The 15,020-nt window shown below is 36.9% G+C and overlaps 1 protein-coding gene across 1 annotated transcript; it reads left to right on the top strand.

Annotated features, from left to right (window-relative positions):
• Nucleotides 1-251: 251 nt before the first annotated feature.
• LOC123551293 (baculoviral IAP repeat-containing protein 7-like) lies at nt 252-10,698 on the top strand (the record flags this gene model as incomplete). Its single annotated transcript, XM_053535928.1, is given in 7 exon segments — nt 252-394; nt 674-725; nt 1,752-1,898; nt 3,150-3,325; nt 4,876-5,044; nt 8,532-8,627; nt 9,273-10,698. Coding segments are annotated over 7 exon segments (974 nt in total), but the record flags the coding sequence as incomplete, so codon positions are not given.
• Nucleotides 10,699-15,020: the final 4,322 nt, after the last annotated feature.

Raw genomic sequence — 15,020 nt, 5'->3', positions numbered from 1 at the left:
GTTCTCAAAAATAGTAAGGCCATACCACTTTATTGATATAATCACTCATGACGATTTACTCTAACTGCATCATTTACTAAGAAATATGTGTTAGAACTAAGCAGCTGCTATACAAGTTTCAGGCATATATAAATGTGGAAACCAAAGATTTCGTTTTCACTGATATTTGGTTGATTTTTCTTTTATGGATACACGTACAGACAAATTATTAAATATTCATCTAATACAACTTGTTTAATTAGATGACGGAGATCTTGTCAGGTGTTTCCAGTGTAGTATTGGTCTAAAGGACTTTTCAGATGGAGATGATCCTTTAAAGGAGCACGTGAGACATTCTGGTAACTGTCTCTTTCTATGTCAGATATTGGGAGAAGCAAGGCTCACAGAGTGGAAGGTAAGGACAGATGATTTTGAATTAGTCCAAAATATGCTTTTAATATAGCAAATCATAAAAGTTATTGATAGTGACCGAGTCATTAGATTCTGTGAAGTACGAATGACTTGACGTAAGAAAAAAAACGTGATTCTTAGTATTGCTATATTCTGTACATTTTAACATAACACAGATATAAATGCATGTTTTAAAGATAACTCAGGACTCTTATCTTACTGGATAGAAATACTTGATCGAATAAATGTAACTACTATCAAATTGCATGCATGCACATTTCAGAGACTGCTTCAGGCTCAAGACCCTGAATATAACCGGCAGATGCAATGGAATGGTATGTTACTTTACATACTTTTTGTATTGTACATAATCATTGACCTTTTTGGAAAACCTAATAAAGTGGACTATGAAGTTATTTAAAATTGAGTTTTGAATAACCTATTAGACTCGTATATAGCAATACTAGTAATAATCTATATGTGGACAAGGCGAACACAAGGCAAAATTACCTGTTCATGTTATAAAATGAAATGACAGGAAAACAAAAAAATACATTATTTTAAACATTTAACAGAACTTAAATTTCAGATTTTCCCCTAATAAGTATGTCATTTAGGTCTACAGTCAAACCATAATAACCGAATAAGTAATGTTCTTAGAAATAGAGTGCTTAAACGTATAGATACAAACTCTACCTAGATTTCATATAGACAAACATTCTGATTAAATTTCATGAAGATCAATTGAAAAATACAGCCTCTATCGCATACACAGGGTTTTTCTTTGATTTGACCTAGTGACCTAGTTTTTGACCCCAGATAACCCATTTTCGAACTTGGCCTAGATTTCGTTCATAACATTTGATTACTAAAAACGTTATTGCCGTCTGCTGACGAAACGGTATCCATACAAGGACAGTATTTCTAAATGACTCAGTTTGAAGAATTGTAAGAATTATTCCGTAAAATACAAAATAATATGGATTTTCGGGATTTATGTGCAATATGGAAAACTAATTTTCGGGACTCTAGTTACCATGCATATATAACCGGGAAATATTTTTTCATTTGTCAGCTTTTTGTTTAAAACTGAATACGATTGTGTATCCTGTCATGTATCGGGGTGTTATGTTTTTATTCCAAGAGATAGGAAGACAACATAGTTGGTTTATACTGGTTTATTTACATTGTTTCTAGTACTGCATTTCGCGACTATCCTAGAACTAACTAATTCTGGTCAGTGGCATGCATGCATTACATTTAAGCCACGCCTACTAGTACATGATTGGCTATAGAGATATTACATATCTTTTGGTTGCATTTTTCGGATGTGAAATAAAATATTTGTTTGACCTTTTCAGAACGACACAATATTAGTGCAGTGGCATATAACTATCGGCATCCCGAATATCAGACGTTAGAAGCCCGTTTGGCAACATTTACCAATTGGCCAGCACAGATGATGCAACGGCCGGAACAATTAGCTGATGCTGGGCTATATTACACTGGTAAAATAGAATGTTCTAACAGACTTATGGCAGTAAATTAACCGTATGTTCTAAACTAATGTACTAGACGGACATATTCATACACAGCAGCTGTTATTGAAAACAGAGCAGAAATTTTTCTGGTTTAAAACCAGGTTTTAGGACTATGCATGGCCATACATTAAACAAATCATCGAACAAAACATTTAGGACTTTCTCATGTATGTGTGAACTTTTAATTAACTTTTCCGAAACTTAACTCTCATTTGCAAGATCCGGGCAAAGTTCAAGGTCACATAAAGCGGTAAATAATTATATGTTCATGTTCATGTCGATCTGGTCCGTAAATCAGTTTAGTTTTCAGGTCCCCGCTTGTTGGCTTGTTGCACGGCTTTAAAGAGAAAGGGTAATATTTTAATCATCGCTCATGTATTGTAACATTTTTTGGCGTAACTTAAACCGAGTTATTTGAACATAAGAGTCGAAAATCTACGACCTTGGAAGAAAGCGGTTCATGTTTCATCGTAAAATTTATGTAGTTTTATCTTAATGCCCAAGCATGCACGAAAGATTTATAAAGGATATGAATCAGTCGCTCTTTAAGTGTAATCTTGACCTTTGATCAGTGAATCATGCCATACGTTTTCTTGATATGATAGCTGTTTGGCACATGTCCATATTACTTTGTATTCAATGACTTCCCAATTCACAACATCCGCGCAGGAATAGTGTCAAACAATAAGGGGAAGTAACACTGTGATGGAGTTTGCCCAATTCATCATTGGAAAGTTATTTTTGAACTGAAACATGGCATGCAAGAGTGTTACTATTAACTTTTCTAAATTAATCATCACATATACAAGAACTGCAGGATGGAATATGGAATTCGCAATTAAGTCACAATTAAGTCCCGCTAATATTTAAGGCAGTGGCCAAAGGTCTACACCGCGTAGCCGGGTCCGGCTACCTAGTCTAGGTAGCCGGCTGTATATTTTCATATCGTATATGAACATGTAAGTCAAGTAAATACGGCGAAATAAACAGGTAAATCAAAAATTGTAAATAAATAACAAGAAATGTAATTTATTTAACTAATATTACGGAGCCGGCTACCTAGCCACTGCTAATACTTAAAATAAACCGTAGTAGGCCTACGCACATCATAACGACTTGCAGGTATTTTTTTCTTTATTTAAAAAAATATTGTTTAAAAATAATTAAACATATCATACAAAAATGATTCTATGCGTACTTATTCATTTTTCGTTCAAGGGTTTGAGGACCAAGTGCGTTGCTTTGCCTGTGATGGCGGACTACGTCGCTGGGACCCGGATGACGATCCATGGACAGAGCACTGTCACTGGTTCCCAGCTTGTCCATTTGCTAAAGAAAAGAAAGGAGACGAATATATCGCTTTGGTCCAGGCAGCCGTCGCCTTCGAAAATGAGGTGAGTAACATTCAATTTAACAAGGCAGTCTGAAAGACAGCTAAATCCCCCGCCACTGTTACGGATAATGAAAGGGTAAACCTTTGACCTTGAGCTGTGACCTTGACCTTGAACTGCCATGGCTGACTCATGAATTCTGCACATCGTCTTGTTGGAAATCCTTCAAGGGGTTTAGGAGATACATAGCTCAAACCTTTAACCTTGAGTTTTGACATTGACCTTGAGTTGACATGGCTGACTCATGAGTTCTTGATGAGGTGATCATTTGACCCAAGTTTGATGAAAATCCTTCAAGGGGTTTAGGAGATACAGAGTGGACACAAAATGGAAGGCTCAAACCTTTGACCTTAAGTTGTGACCTTTACCTTGAGCCAGCATGGCTGTCTCATAAGTTCTGCACATTGTCTTGATGAGGTGATCATTTGACCCAAGTTTTATAAAATTCCTTCAAGGGGTTTAGGAGATATAGAGCGGACACGAAATGGAAAGCTAAAACCTTTGACCTTGAGTTTTGACTTTGACCTTGAGCCGGCATGGCTGACTCATGAGTTCTGCACATCGTCTTGGATAGGTGATCATTTGACCCAGCGAGTTGTGACCTTGACCTTGAGCCAACATGGCTGACTCATGAGTTCTGCACATCGCCTTGATGAGGCGATCATTTGACCCAAGTTTGATGAAAATCCTTCAAGGGGTTTAGGAGATACAGAGCGGACACAAAATGGAAGGCTCAAATCTTTGACCCTAAGTTGTGACCTTGACCTTGAGCCGGCATGGCTGACTCATGGGTTCTGCACATCGTCTTGATGAGGTGATCATTTGACCCAAGCTTTACAAAATTCCTTCAAGGGGATTAGGAGATATAGAGTGGACACAAAATGGAAAGCTAAAACATTTGACCTTGAGTTGTGACCTTGGCCTTGAGCCGACAAGGCTGACTCATAAGTTCTGCACATCGTCTTGATAAGGTGATCATTTGACTCAAGTTTCATGAAAATCCTTCAAGGGGTTTAGGAGATATGGAGCGGACACGGAAGTGTTACGGACAGACGGAAGGACGGAGACCATTCCTATAACACACCACCACTCGTGGCGGGGGATTAATCAAACCGTCGAAATTTTACATAATTCATTCTTAAACTTTTAAATAGACTTTTCGACTCAGGACGTCCATTGTCAAAACACTCTGCTTATAACGTTTGGCAATTGAAAATCGAAATTAACATAGGTCATGTATTATAAATGCTTAAAGTAATTAATAAAGTACGCTACGTATGACATGAAGTCGGGCATGGGTGGGGAAGGGTACGTAGCTTGGTTCCCTGGCTGAATTGTTATTTTATTAAAATACTGCAAACATTTTATAACGAAATCTTAATCTCTAGAATAGCATATTTTTATCTACTGGCTACACCATTTCGGAGCCAAAAACAACAACAAATGGACGGGAGCCAGTCTAGCGGGGCGAGCTATACACTGAACTTAAAGAAAACACTTTTTTTGTTGACAAAATTGAAAAAAATCTATCCACCATTTTTCTTCCCGCATAGAATGAATCAGCTCAATCACGTGGTCCGGATCTGTCAGGGGCGATGGAACTGATGACTCTTAGAGATCCAGAGTTTACAGCCGCATTAAATGAACATAAAGACGCTTGTCTAGAGATGGGTTATCAGCTAACAGACTTTAACGAGGCAGTGCAGGAACTTAGAAACAGAGGTTGTAATTTAAATTATTTCCTTTCGAGAAGTTATTGTATACTTCTGTCGCTGAACAGAAACATGTCGTATCTCTTTCTTTTAATATTAGTATGAGTCGCGCCAGTTTTCCGTTCAACCATCGATTTAATTTTGTCATTGGCGTTTTAATCCAGTATCATTGCTGCATTGGGTAACTAAGGATTGACTTGTCATTCTTTAATAACTTAAATGGAAATGCAGCAATGATACTGGATTAAAACGCCAATGACTCGTGAGTAGACGAGTAGATCTAATTCGTAACCATCTACCAGTGCCATTTGAACCAGTCGGTATAAGTACGAATAGTATACATGTTTGTATTCATGAATTGGTTGTATGTCACCATGTCTTGTTGAATACGTTTTTTTCTTTCATTGTACTCAAATAAATAACCAGATTCGAGTTGATAAAGTATGTTCTGTTCTGTTCTGATAAATTGACTGTATGTTCTCAGAGCAAAATGTCAGTGCATGATATATACGTGTATGTGTGACGTTTCAGAGTAAATTAGGCCTAAACTTTCTATACTTTTGAAACATCACAATGACGTGTTCCACATTCTATGAATGGTAAACGTTTTATAACCTACATTTTTCAGTGAACTGATGAAATATCAAAGTGAATTTATCTGTGACTATATATACACAGTAGCAGATATGTTTTACACTGAACTGGTTAAATATTCGTTTAAACCTGTATGAAGTCGCAAAAAATATATAATTTGTTTGATTACATTTAAAAACAAAATATGTTTCTATTGTTAATAACACAAGAGTTTACTTGGTCACTCGTACCTACACCACTTGAAAATAATGCATCTTATGTTCACTCGGTGACATACATTCCGACCTTACACCAGAGGGAGAGTGGCCGACTCGTGACATTTCGGTATCGTACACACGTGGAAATCACTCGATTCAGGTAACATTTTTACTTATAATTTCCTTATTACTCGACTGATTTTGATAACGTTAAAGGCGTTGAGTGTTTTCTTAGACACAAAACGTCTTCCAGACATTCTGTATACTTTTCTCAAACACTTCAAACGTCCAATTATTCTTTAAAGGACCAAATGTGTAGGTAAAGTGCACACTGGGATTTGGGCGACGTGTTTGAAGAATGTATTGAAAATATTTGACAGGCGCTTTGTGCAGAGGAAGCACTCGTTTTACTTTCTTCGGCGCTTTTTATTTTATTAAAATCCTTCAAATAATAAAAAAGTTATAAGCAATGTTATCTGAATCGATTTAAGTTCCTGGGTGTACCATACCGAAAAGTCACGTGGGTTGGCTAAACTCTTACACTGGAACAAGCAAACATCCTCTATGCCATTTGACAGAAATTTTCCATTTCCTAGTTCTGAAGTCTCATTTTTGTTTGTTTTACATATCCGTTTTAATCTAGACATAATTCAAAAACAAATTGATGCTGTTACATGTACTACATCTATTACGAAATCTGTATCACCAACTGAATTGGTTGGTAAAATACTTTCTGAATTCATTGTCTGAGCATTTTAGTTATAATTATGGCAGCCGTTTTTGATATTATTTTTGTGATCACTAAGCGTTCATCGTCTGTTCGTGGGCGTCAACATTTTATCTGAAACCTTTAGATGGAAGTTGATTGAACTTGACACGAATGTTAATTGTGTGGTTCTCTTCCACATTTGTTCAAAGAAATCCATTACACGCAGAATTCTGGTTACCGTGGCAACGGAATGGAAAAACAACTAGAAAGGAATTTCTTGACAGAAAGTGTTGGTCAGCATTCAAAATAATTTCGTTAATTTGTTCCTTGAATGATGCTACCAAGAGTGTTCAAATGAATCCAGTTCGTAAAAAAACAAGAGCTGTCGGATGACAGCGCGCTCGACTCGAAGAACTTTGAAGAATGGGGTCAAAATATTTCTACAGATATTCAGACAAAATAAAAAATACATTAAACAAACAATGTTCCTGTATTTGTGGATTTCGATAAGTCTTGCACTAAATGGCAATGTGTGAACCAATTTCAAAGTCCAAAAAGGGCCATTATTCAGCCAAAATAGTTGTCAGAGTTATGTACTCTTGCCTACAGATGGAAATCATGATGATAAACAAGTGTTCAAAGTTTAAAAGCCATATGTCAAATAGTTTTGACAAAACGTGGACTTGTTTTCAAATCAGAACCAATTTCCAAGTCCAAAATGGGCAATAATTCGGCCAAAATATATGACAGAGTTATGTACTCTTTCCTACAGATAGAGACTATTATACTGAACAAGTGATAAAAGTTTCAAAGCCATATGTCAAACACTTTACACAAAATATGAACTGGTACGAAAAACTTAACCAAGATTTCTAAGTCAAAAGGGGCCATAATTTAGCCAAAATCCTTGATGAAGTTATGTACTCTTGCCTATAACTGGACATGGTGATGGTAAAGAGGTGTTGAAGTTTCAAAGCTTTATTTTCAAAGACTTTGTCAAAATATGAACTGGTACGAAAAACAACCCAGATTTCTAAGTCAAAAAGGGCCATAATTCACCCCAAAATCCTTGATGGAGTTTATCCCTCTTGCCTATAACTGGACATGGTGATGGAAAACAAGTTTTTGAAAGTTTTTAAAGCTTTATCTCAAAAGACTTTGTCAAAATATGAACTGGTACGGAAAACTTAACTAACATTTCTAAGTCGAAAGGGGCCATAATTCAGCCAAAATCCTTGATGGAGTTATGTTCTCTTGCCAATAACTGACATGGTGATGATAAAAAAAGTGTTGAAAGTTTCAAAGCTTTATCTAAAAAGAACTTTGTCAAAATATGAAATGATACGAAAAACTTAACCATGATTTCTAGTCAAAAAGGGGCCATATTTTCAGCCAAAATCCCTGATGGAGTTAATTGTTCTTGCCTAAAAAACTGGCCATGGTGATGGTAAAAACAGTGTTTTGAAAGTTTCAAAGCTTTATCACAAAAGACTTTGTCAAAGTGTGGACTGGTACGAAAAACTTAACCAAGGTGTGACGCCGACGCCGTGGCGAGTAGGATAGCTCTACTTATTCTTCAAATAGTCGAGCTAAAAAGCACGGCCATTGGGGGCGTGGTCCGGCTCTTCCTATATGTTTATAGTGTGAATTTAAAACCTTCTCAACAAAAACTGATGATCATTTCACACACGTTTTTTTTTGTGAAATCCTTTACCAGTCTTGTTAAAATAATTCCGATTCGTTAAAAAACATAGTCTTCAGAGCTTTAATTCATCTTGATTTGCCGAAAAATGGCCGCTAGTTTTCCCCATACGGCCTAATGCAAAACTTCGAATGTCTTCTCTGAACATGGAGGCTTTTTTCAAAGTAATTTGGCAAAACTGCTTCTTGGATGAAGATCTTTACATCCAGAGCTTTAACCCGAAATGGGCTACAGAATCATGTTAAGTGTGCAACTCCTTAGTGGATTCAATTAAGTCATAGTTGTATTTTTTCAGGCACTTTCAAACCAACTATTGAAGAAATAATAGATGTAATCGAAGTTATCAAAGCCAGAAAACTGCAAGACAGTACAATACAAGCCAGACAAAATGGTAATGGTATTGTTTTCTAGCAGTACATTTAGAACAAAATAAAAAAGCCAAGTTTAGACAGGGTAGATTATATATATTTACGGTGCAACGCTTTGCACTGGTTTCAATGCTCTTTGAACTTTTTTATTCTGCCAGTCTAAAAGTCAGGGTGTGAGGTCGTTGTTCAAACCTGAATTGCAGAAACAACCGTGGCTTTATTATCACAAACGTGCTTATTACAGTTTCGGTCCGAAAATAGCTGGTTGTTATCTTACTTTGTTATTATTACAAAAAGCCATTAATTTCACCATTTTGGATCAGCACCACACTAGTAACTTGCCGACATTTCATCTGTTATTTGAAAGTACTTTTTGTTGAGTTTACCATAACATCGACACAATTATAGGTCATATGGCGACTTTCCAACTTTTGACAGTGGAGGAAGACCACAGGTGCCCCTCCTTGCATTATTACATCACCGGCCGATACCTGGGTAGAACCATCAACTTTCCGTAAGCAAATACACATAATGAATTCGACGTCCAAAGCAAGACTTGGACCCAAACTGTTGACGGGCAAGTGAATTGAAGTTGTTTACCTAAACCACTAGGCCATGAAGGTCCACTTTTGAAAGTACAATAATTTCAATGATAAAACTATTTTCAGAAACACCAGTGGAAGAAAATCAGCGTCTGAAAAGTTACATCATATGTATGTCATGTGGTCTGAATAACGTGAACGCTTTATTTCTACCTTGCACGCATCATCGCATGTGTTTGGAGTGTGCGCAACATGTGACCCATTGTCCAGTTTGTGAAAAATATATACGACAAAAAATCAGGACCTACTTGTCTTAGCTCTGAAAATACGGACTTAACAGATATAAGGAGTAAACATGCTAGTTTATTTATTTATTTATTTGGGTTTTACGGCGCACCAACACAGTATAGGTTATATGGCGCCAAACAGGACTATAAATTTTGGTTCCACATCTCATTCACATCGAAATAAAAACATGAGGTAAGGAATCAAAACTTGCACATCTGCTGGAATCACAGAGTTACTGCAAAACCAAGTGTTAAGACCCTATTAGTCGCCTCTTACGATCATGCAAGGGTAAGGCAGTGGTTCCAATTCTTTTTCCCAGAACCAAATGGGGCGTAAACATGTTAGAGTAGTATAAGGTACACTGGACTCCACACCGTCACAAGTCTTTTCGAACATTTCAACGTGTAAAAAGCACGATAAAATAAGTGGAAAAATCACAGGTTGCCTAACACGACATAAATGAAAATGCTGCAGGCTCGGTTTGATTGAGCCTGTTCATGGACGGTAGTGGAAATCCAAGTTACCGTCTGCGCCTTCTAGCCCCCGGCTCAGCAGAACTCACTTACACAATGTTATAAGTACCAGCATATAATTTAGTCATCCGCAGATGCATTCATACGGTGGTGCATATGGAAACTTCAATGATACACAGAGTGTAATTCCATGAAAAGCGGCATTTGGTCCCCAGTTAAAATAATGACTCTACCCTAAACGAGAAAACAATGATCAGAACTAAATAAACTGGAATTTAGATCGGGGGTCTGAGGTTATGGAGCCTGTATATCATAGAAATTGCAAAGAGACAAAATTAAAAATGCTAAACTCAACACAAATGGCGTGCTGAACGATCTGAAGAGATCGAAATATAACAACTCTGACTGAAGGTACGGGGAGTCTGTTAACAACAAAAAAAACCTTAAAGCATCTTGGACTTAATTTTCGCAGAACAACAGTTACCCCGGTTAAGTTTGATCATGGTGCCTGTGGTTGTAAGGCTGCGAAATTCAAGTTGTAGTATGATTTAATCAGCAGCCAAACAACTCCTTGGGTCACTCCAGGGCTCTTATGATGTAATACAAATGCAGCTAACGACAGATACATATAAATGAATGAGCATTGTTGCGAAACAAGGCGACGTGGCCAAGCATAATTACATATTGGTAATACTGTCATGTGCTCAGACTTGATGGCGGTCAAGATTTTCTTTCTCTGGATAAATTGGATAAATATAAAGTAATACAAAATCAAAACAGTTGATAATAGACTTCTGTATTAGCATAAATAGTATAAATATGAGGATTGATTGGAATTTAATGGCTAAGAAAAATAAGTAGGAAAAACGTAAAAAAAATAGTGACTCTGATTGCAATGAACAGTTGTATAAACAGCCTAAACATGTCGGACTTTCAGTATCAACGGATTTTTCAAAGGATTTGGCAGTAAGTGACATTCTCTCACAAACTAATTCAGTATTATATGAAAGCGATACCCAAGATACAAGTAAAGTGCCATCAGTGTTCGATACACCTATATCTAGCCGTGCAAACACGATAACGGAGTCGCAGGTAAACATGGCTACAGGTTCCACAGCAAAAGACACTGACTTGTCGGATAAACTTGATATGGTACTAACAGCTGTATCTGACATTAAAAAGAATCAAGATTCATTAAGAATTATGCTTGAAAAGAAAATTGATAAGTTGAGAAATGACTTGACATTAAATATTGATTCAAAGGTGAAGGATTTAAAAGATGAGTTAACAATCGACTTGTATAATGAGAGTTCACTTATAGATAATCTGTTGACAAGTATTCAAGCGATTCAGTCGAGACTCGATAATGTAGAACAATCACTCCCGCAACCAACAAAATACAACTAGTACAGTTACAGACCACACGGGGTATCGCTGGACAAACAGTCCGCTGAACGACTCCGATCTTACTGTTATTGCTTCAGGCCTGTCATTTTCTGAAGACGAAAATTTATTATCAAAGGTGAATGAAATTATGAAAGCCTTGGGGGATGACGTCTCGTCAAAAGTTTCAGTCTCTGCTATGGTAAGGTTGCCATCAAGGTACCCCGGAAGGCCTGGACCTGTCAAAAGAAGCTTTCGCTCAGTTGATGAAAAAAATACTAGTCTTGATAAATAAGTTGACCTTAAAAAGCACAACCGCATTTAAAGAAGTGTATCTTAAAAGCAGTAAATCTCATGCGGAACGATTGATCGAACTCAACGCAAGAGAAATTCTCCGAGAACTCCCACAGGGGCGAAACTTCAGAGTAGACGCTAGCGGTAGAATCAAGCAACGTGGCAACATCAATGTCAATAATCCCAGTGAGAATGCACACCCGAACAACTCCCCTTAAAGGATACCCGACCCCATGATTCAATAAAAATAGCGCACTTAAATGTTTGCGGTTGGTTTAAACATATTTTATTCCCAAAAATATACAAAATTATATTGAAATACAAACATTACATGTACAGTAGATGAAAAGGATTAGAACGAAAGACAAGTCTTATTGAGTTCTTCTCCTAAAATGGACAGGTAAATTATTGTTTCGCAAAAGTACAGTGAAGCTTTAAATATAATATCTATGGGAATGTAGTCTAGTATATCAAAAAATCATGTTTCTGGAACAACAATATCAGCGCTAATGAGAGTAGAGAAGTTAGAAGTAGTTCATTAAATTTTCTAGAATTAGAGAACATAAAATATAACAAGGGGGTAAAATAGTGTCTCGTTGAGGTTCAGAAAAATTTATAGGAATATCTTACTTTCAGCTATGTAACAGTGTACATTTGTGAAATAATGACATTATCCTCGTCCCGGGAAAGAATGTTTCCATAAAGAAGAAGGTTTTCGTCGATATGTAAATTCTGAAGGTTATTGAAAAGTTTTTGGCGGGGCAGTCTGTATTAAGGTACATTCTAATAGATAATGGGCATTCGTCTCCATCTGGCCGCATTGACAAAGAGGCGTAGGTGATATATTTCTAAGAAATAGATGATGGGTTGAGTGCACTGCATTAGTCCGTAATTTGTGTGAAGAACTTGGAGTTCCTTATTCCGACATAATGTATTTGGGTATGCGGGGGAATATCTTTATTCAGTAATCTTAAAAAAAAATAATGTTGTTAAAAATTTCGAACACTATCTGGTAAGAGGTTCCAGTCACGTATCACTGAAGGCAGAAAAGAATTAAAGTATAAGTGGTCTGGACGGTATACCACGTACATTGTTCGGATTTCTTAAATCATAGCGAAAGCTCAGCTGGATGAGGTATTAGAGTTGAGAGATATTCAGGCGTCTTATCTGTGTACATTTTAAAGAAAAGAATGAGTCTATGCTTGTATCTGCGCTCTGACGACTTTTTCCCCTGGAGATTCTTCATGGAGTTTTTCAAAGGGGAAAATAGTTTTGTTGGGACAGTAGCTATACGAGCAAAATTCGTGTTGATTTTGTCAAGTTGATCTACTTCATAATTTGTACAATTACTCCAAACACATCGGGGTATTCGAGAATAGGCCGGACGAAGGAAGTGTAGATAGTTTCCAGAGATCTCCGATCGATGGAAAACTTGATTTTACGCATGCGTTGACTCTTTTCCATGCTTTGTCTAAAATAAAGTCAATATGTGAGTTCCAGCTACAATCGTGGAAAGAAAGACACCAAGATGTTTGGGTTCAGTTACTTTGGGTATTAGCTGCCCAAACATAGAGAGTACAGGATGAGGAAAAGTATTTCGTTTTTGGAGACAAGGAGTGATTCCGATTGGAAGGATTAAATGTAACAAGCCAAACCCGTCGGCCAGGGAGAAATTTTTAAGAATATCACTCAGAAGGAGTTCAAATGCCTCCGGGGCTGTTCAACAATAACGTAAAGACTAGTGTCATCGGCAAATAAGTTGATGGAAGACTGGGAAAGTCTATGACTATGTCATTTATAAACACAAGAAAAAGCAGAGGTCCGAGAATCGAGCCTGAGGACTCCTGCTTTTATTGTAGTCCATGAAGACAGGAAGAACAACACGTTGACGTCGGTCACAAAGGTAGTCGGAGATCCAAGCTAGAAGGGAACCTGATATGCCCGCAAACTTGAGTTTTGCTAATAAGCCTTTATGCCAGACATTGTCAAAGGCCTTACTGATGTAAAAAAAGACTGCTCGAACTTTCAGACCCTCGTCCAGTGATTTGCACAAGATATCATATATCCTTTCGGCTACCATAGCAGACTAATACGTACCATAAAACGGGGGGGCGCTATTACGCTATCATACACGACTGACTACCGCAGACCCTAAAAACGTACCATCAAAACGGGGGTCCAGATTACCGACATCGTACAGCGTAGGACTACCCGGAATTTTTAAATTTTTCTTTGTATCTTGGGGGAATTTGAATGCTTTTTATTTATTGTAGAATTGATCTTAAAGGTAAACTTTTATTTTTTGTTATTAACAAAACGGTATAGAATCAGTTTAAACTAATAAGTTAAATCATTCATATGACATACTATAATATTACGCAACAAATTACGGTCTCCATAGAATTTAAAAACAAAAAACGTCTATGCGCAATAAGTTCTAAACTCATTTTTTTTCGCAATTTGTTGATAAGAAAATCCTTTTCAGACAATTAAGGGATCTTACTCTCCAAAAATTACCCATTAGTTTTGATGGTTGCTCGTCGCGGTAATTACCAAAATCAGTTTTTAAAATTTAAATTTAAATTACTCATTTCTACGCTACGGTATTTAAAGCTATTTTTACTACGTCTGCATTATGCGGCTCCGGCATTCTGGAAGTCTGAAAAACCACGGGTCGCCACTGATGCGTTTTGTAGTCTTTTCACCAGTTTCTTTCATATGGCACTACGGAAGTTCTGAACATTTTTCATGAAATACAAAATTTCAACGTGGTAATCAAAAAATAGTGTACTTTATACACTCCGGCAGTAATATTTTAAATTGTTATTGCACTTGGAACATACATATATACACTGTGGAAATTTTCTTACAGAACTCTTCATCGTTTTTACGCCGCAACGGTAATACATATGCACACATCTCTTTTTCCGTTGCAAACTAGTAGTGTGTAAAATTTATCCGCTATGGAAGTATTGTACTTTTCAAATTTAAATTTCAAATTTAAAACTCAAACTTTAGGTAAGAATGCATTATTAAATTATTCCAAAGTACGCAATGGTAATTTTGACTTTGAGCTCCATGCATTATGCATCATAATCCATGGATACTCTGGAATGCTTTATAAATGGTTCAGTATTCAGTTTTTCACATGTGCCTTTGTATACTCATTTATTAATTTATAGTCCGGGTCCGAAATGTAGGAGATACATTCGTGCACTTGTAATCTTAAATCCTCTCACTGACGGAGGGTCGCAGGTTCGAGCTGTGCTACCGACTAGGATTTTTTATGTGAGAAAGTAGGTAGTTGCTTACGGACTTTGGCGTCTAGTACTGGTCTTTTCCAAGAACGATGGTTAGTTGAACTGGCTGCCTAATATAACAGGAATAATGTTGAAAAAATGACCGTAAATTCAAACAAAAACAGACTCTAAAATGA

The sequence above is a fragment of the Mercenaria mercenaria genome, unplaced genomic scaffold, assembly GCF_021730395.1.
Source record: "Mercenaria mercenaria strain notata unplaced genomic scaffold, MADL_Memer_1 contig_585, whole genome shotgun sequence".
NCBI lineage: Eukaryota > Metazoa > Mollusca > Bivalvia > Venerida > Veneridae > Mercenaria > Mercenaria mercenaria.
This window is presented reverse-complemented; position numbering and strand designations above follow the sequence as displayed.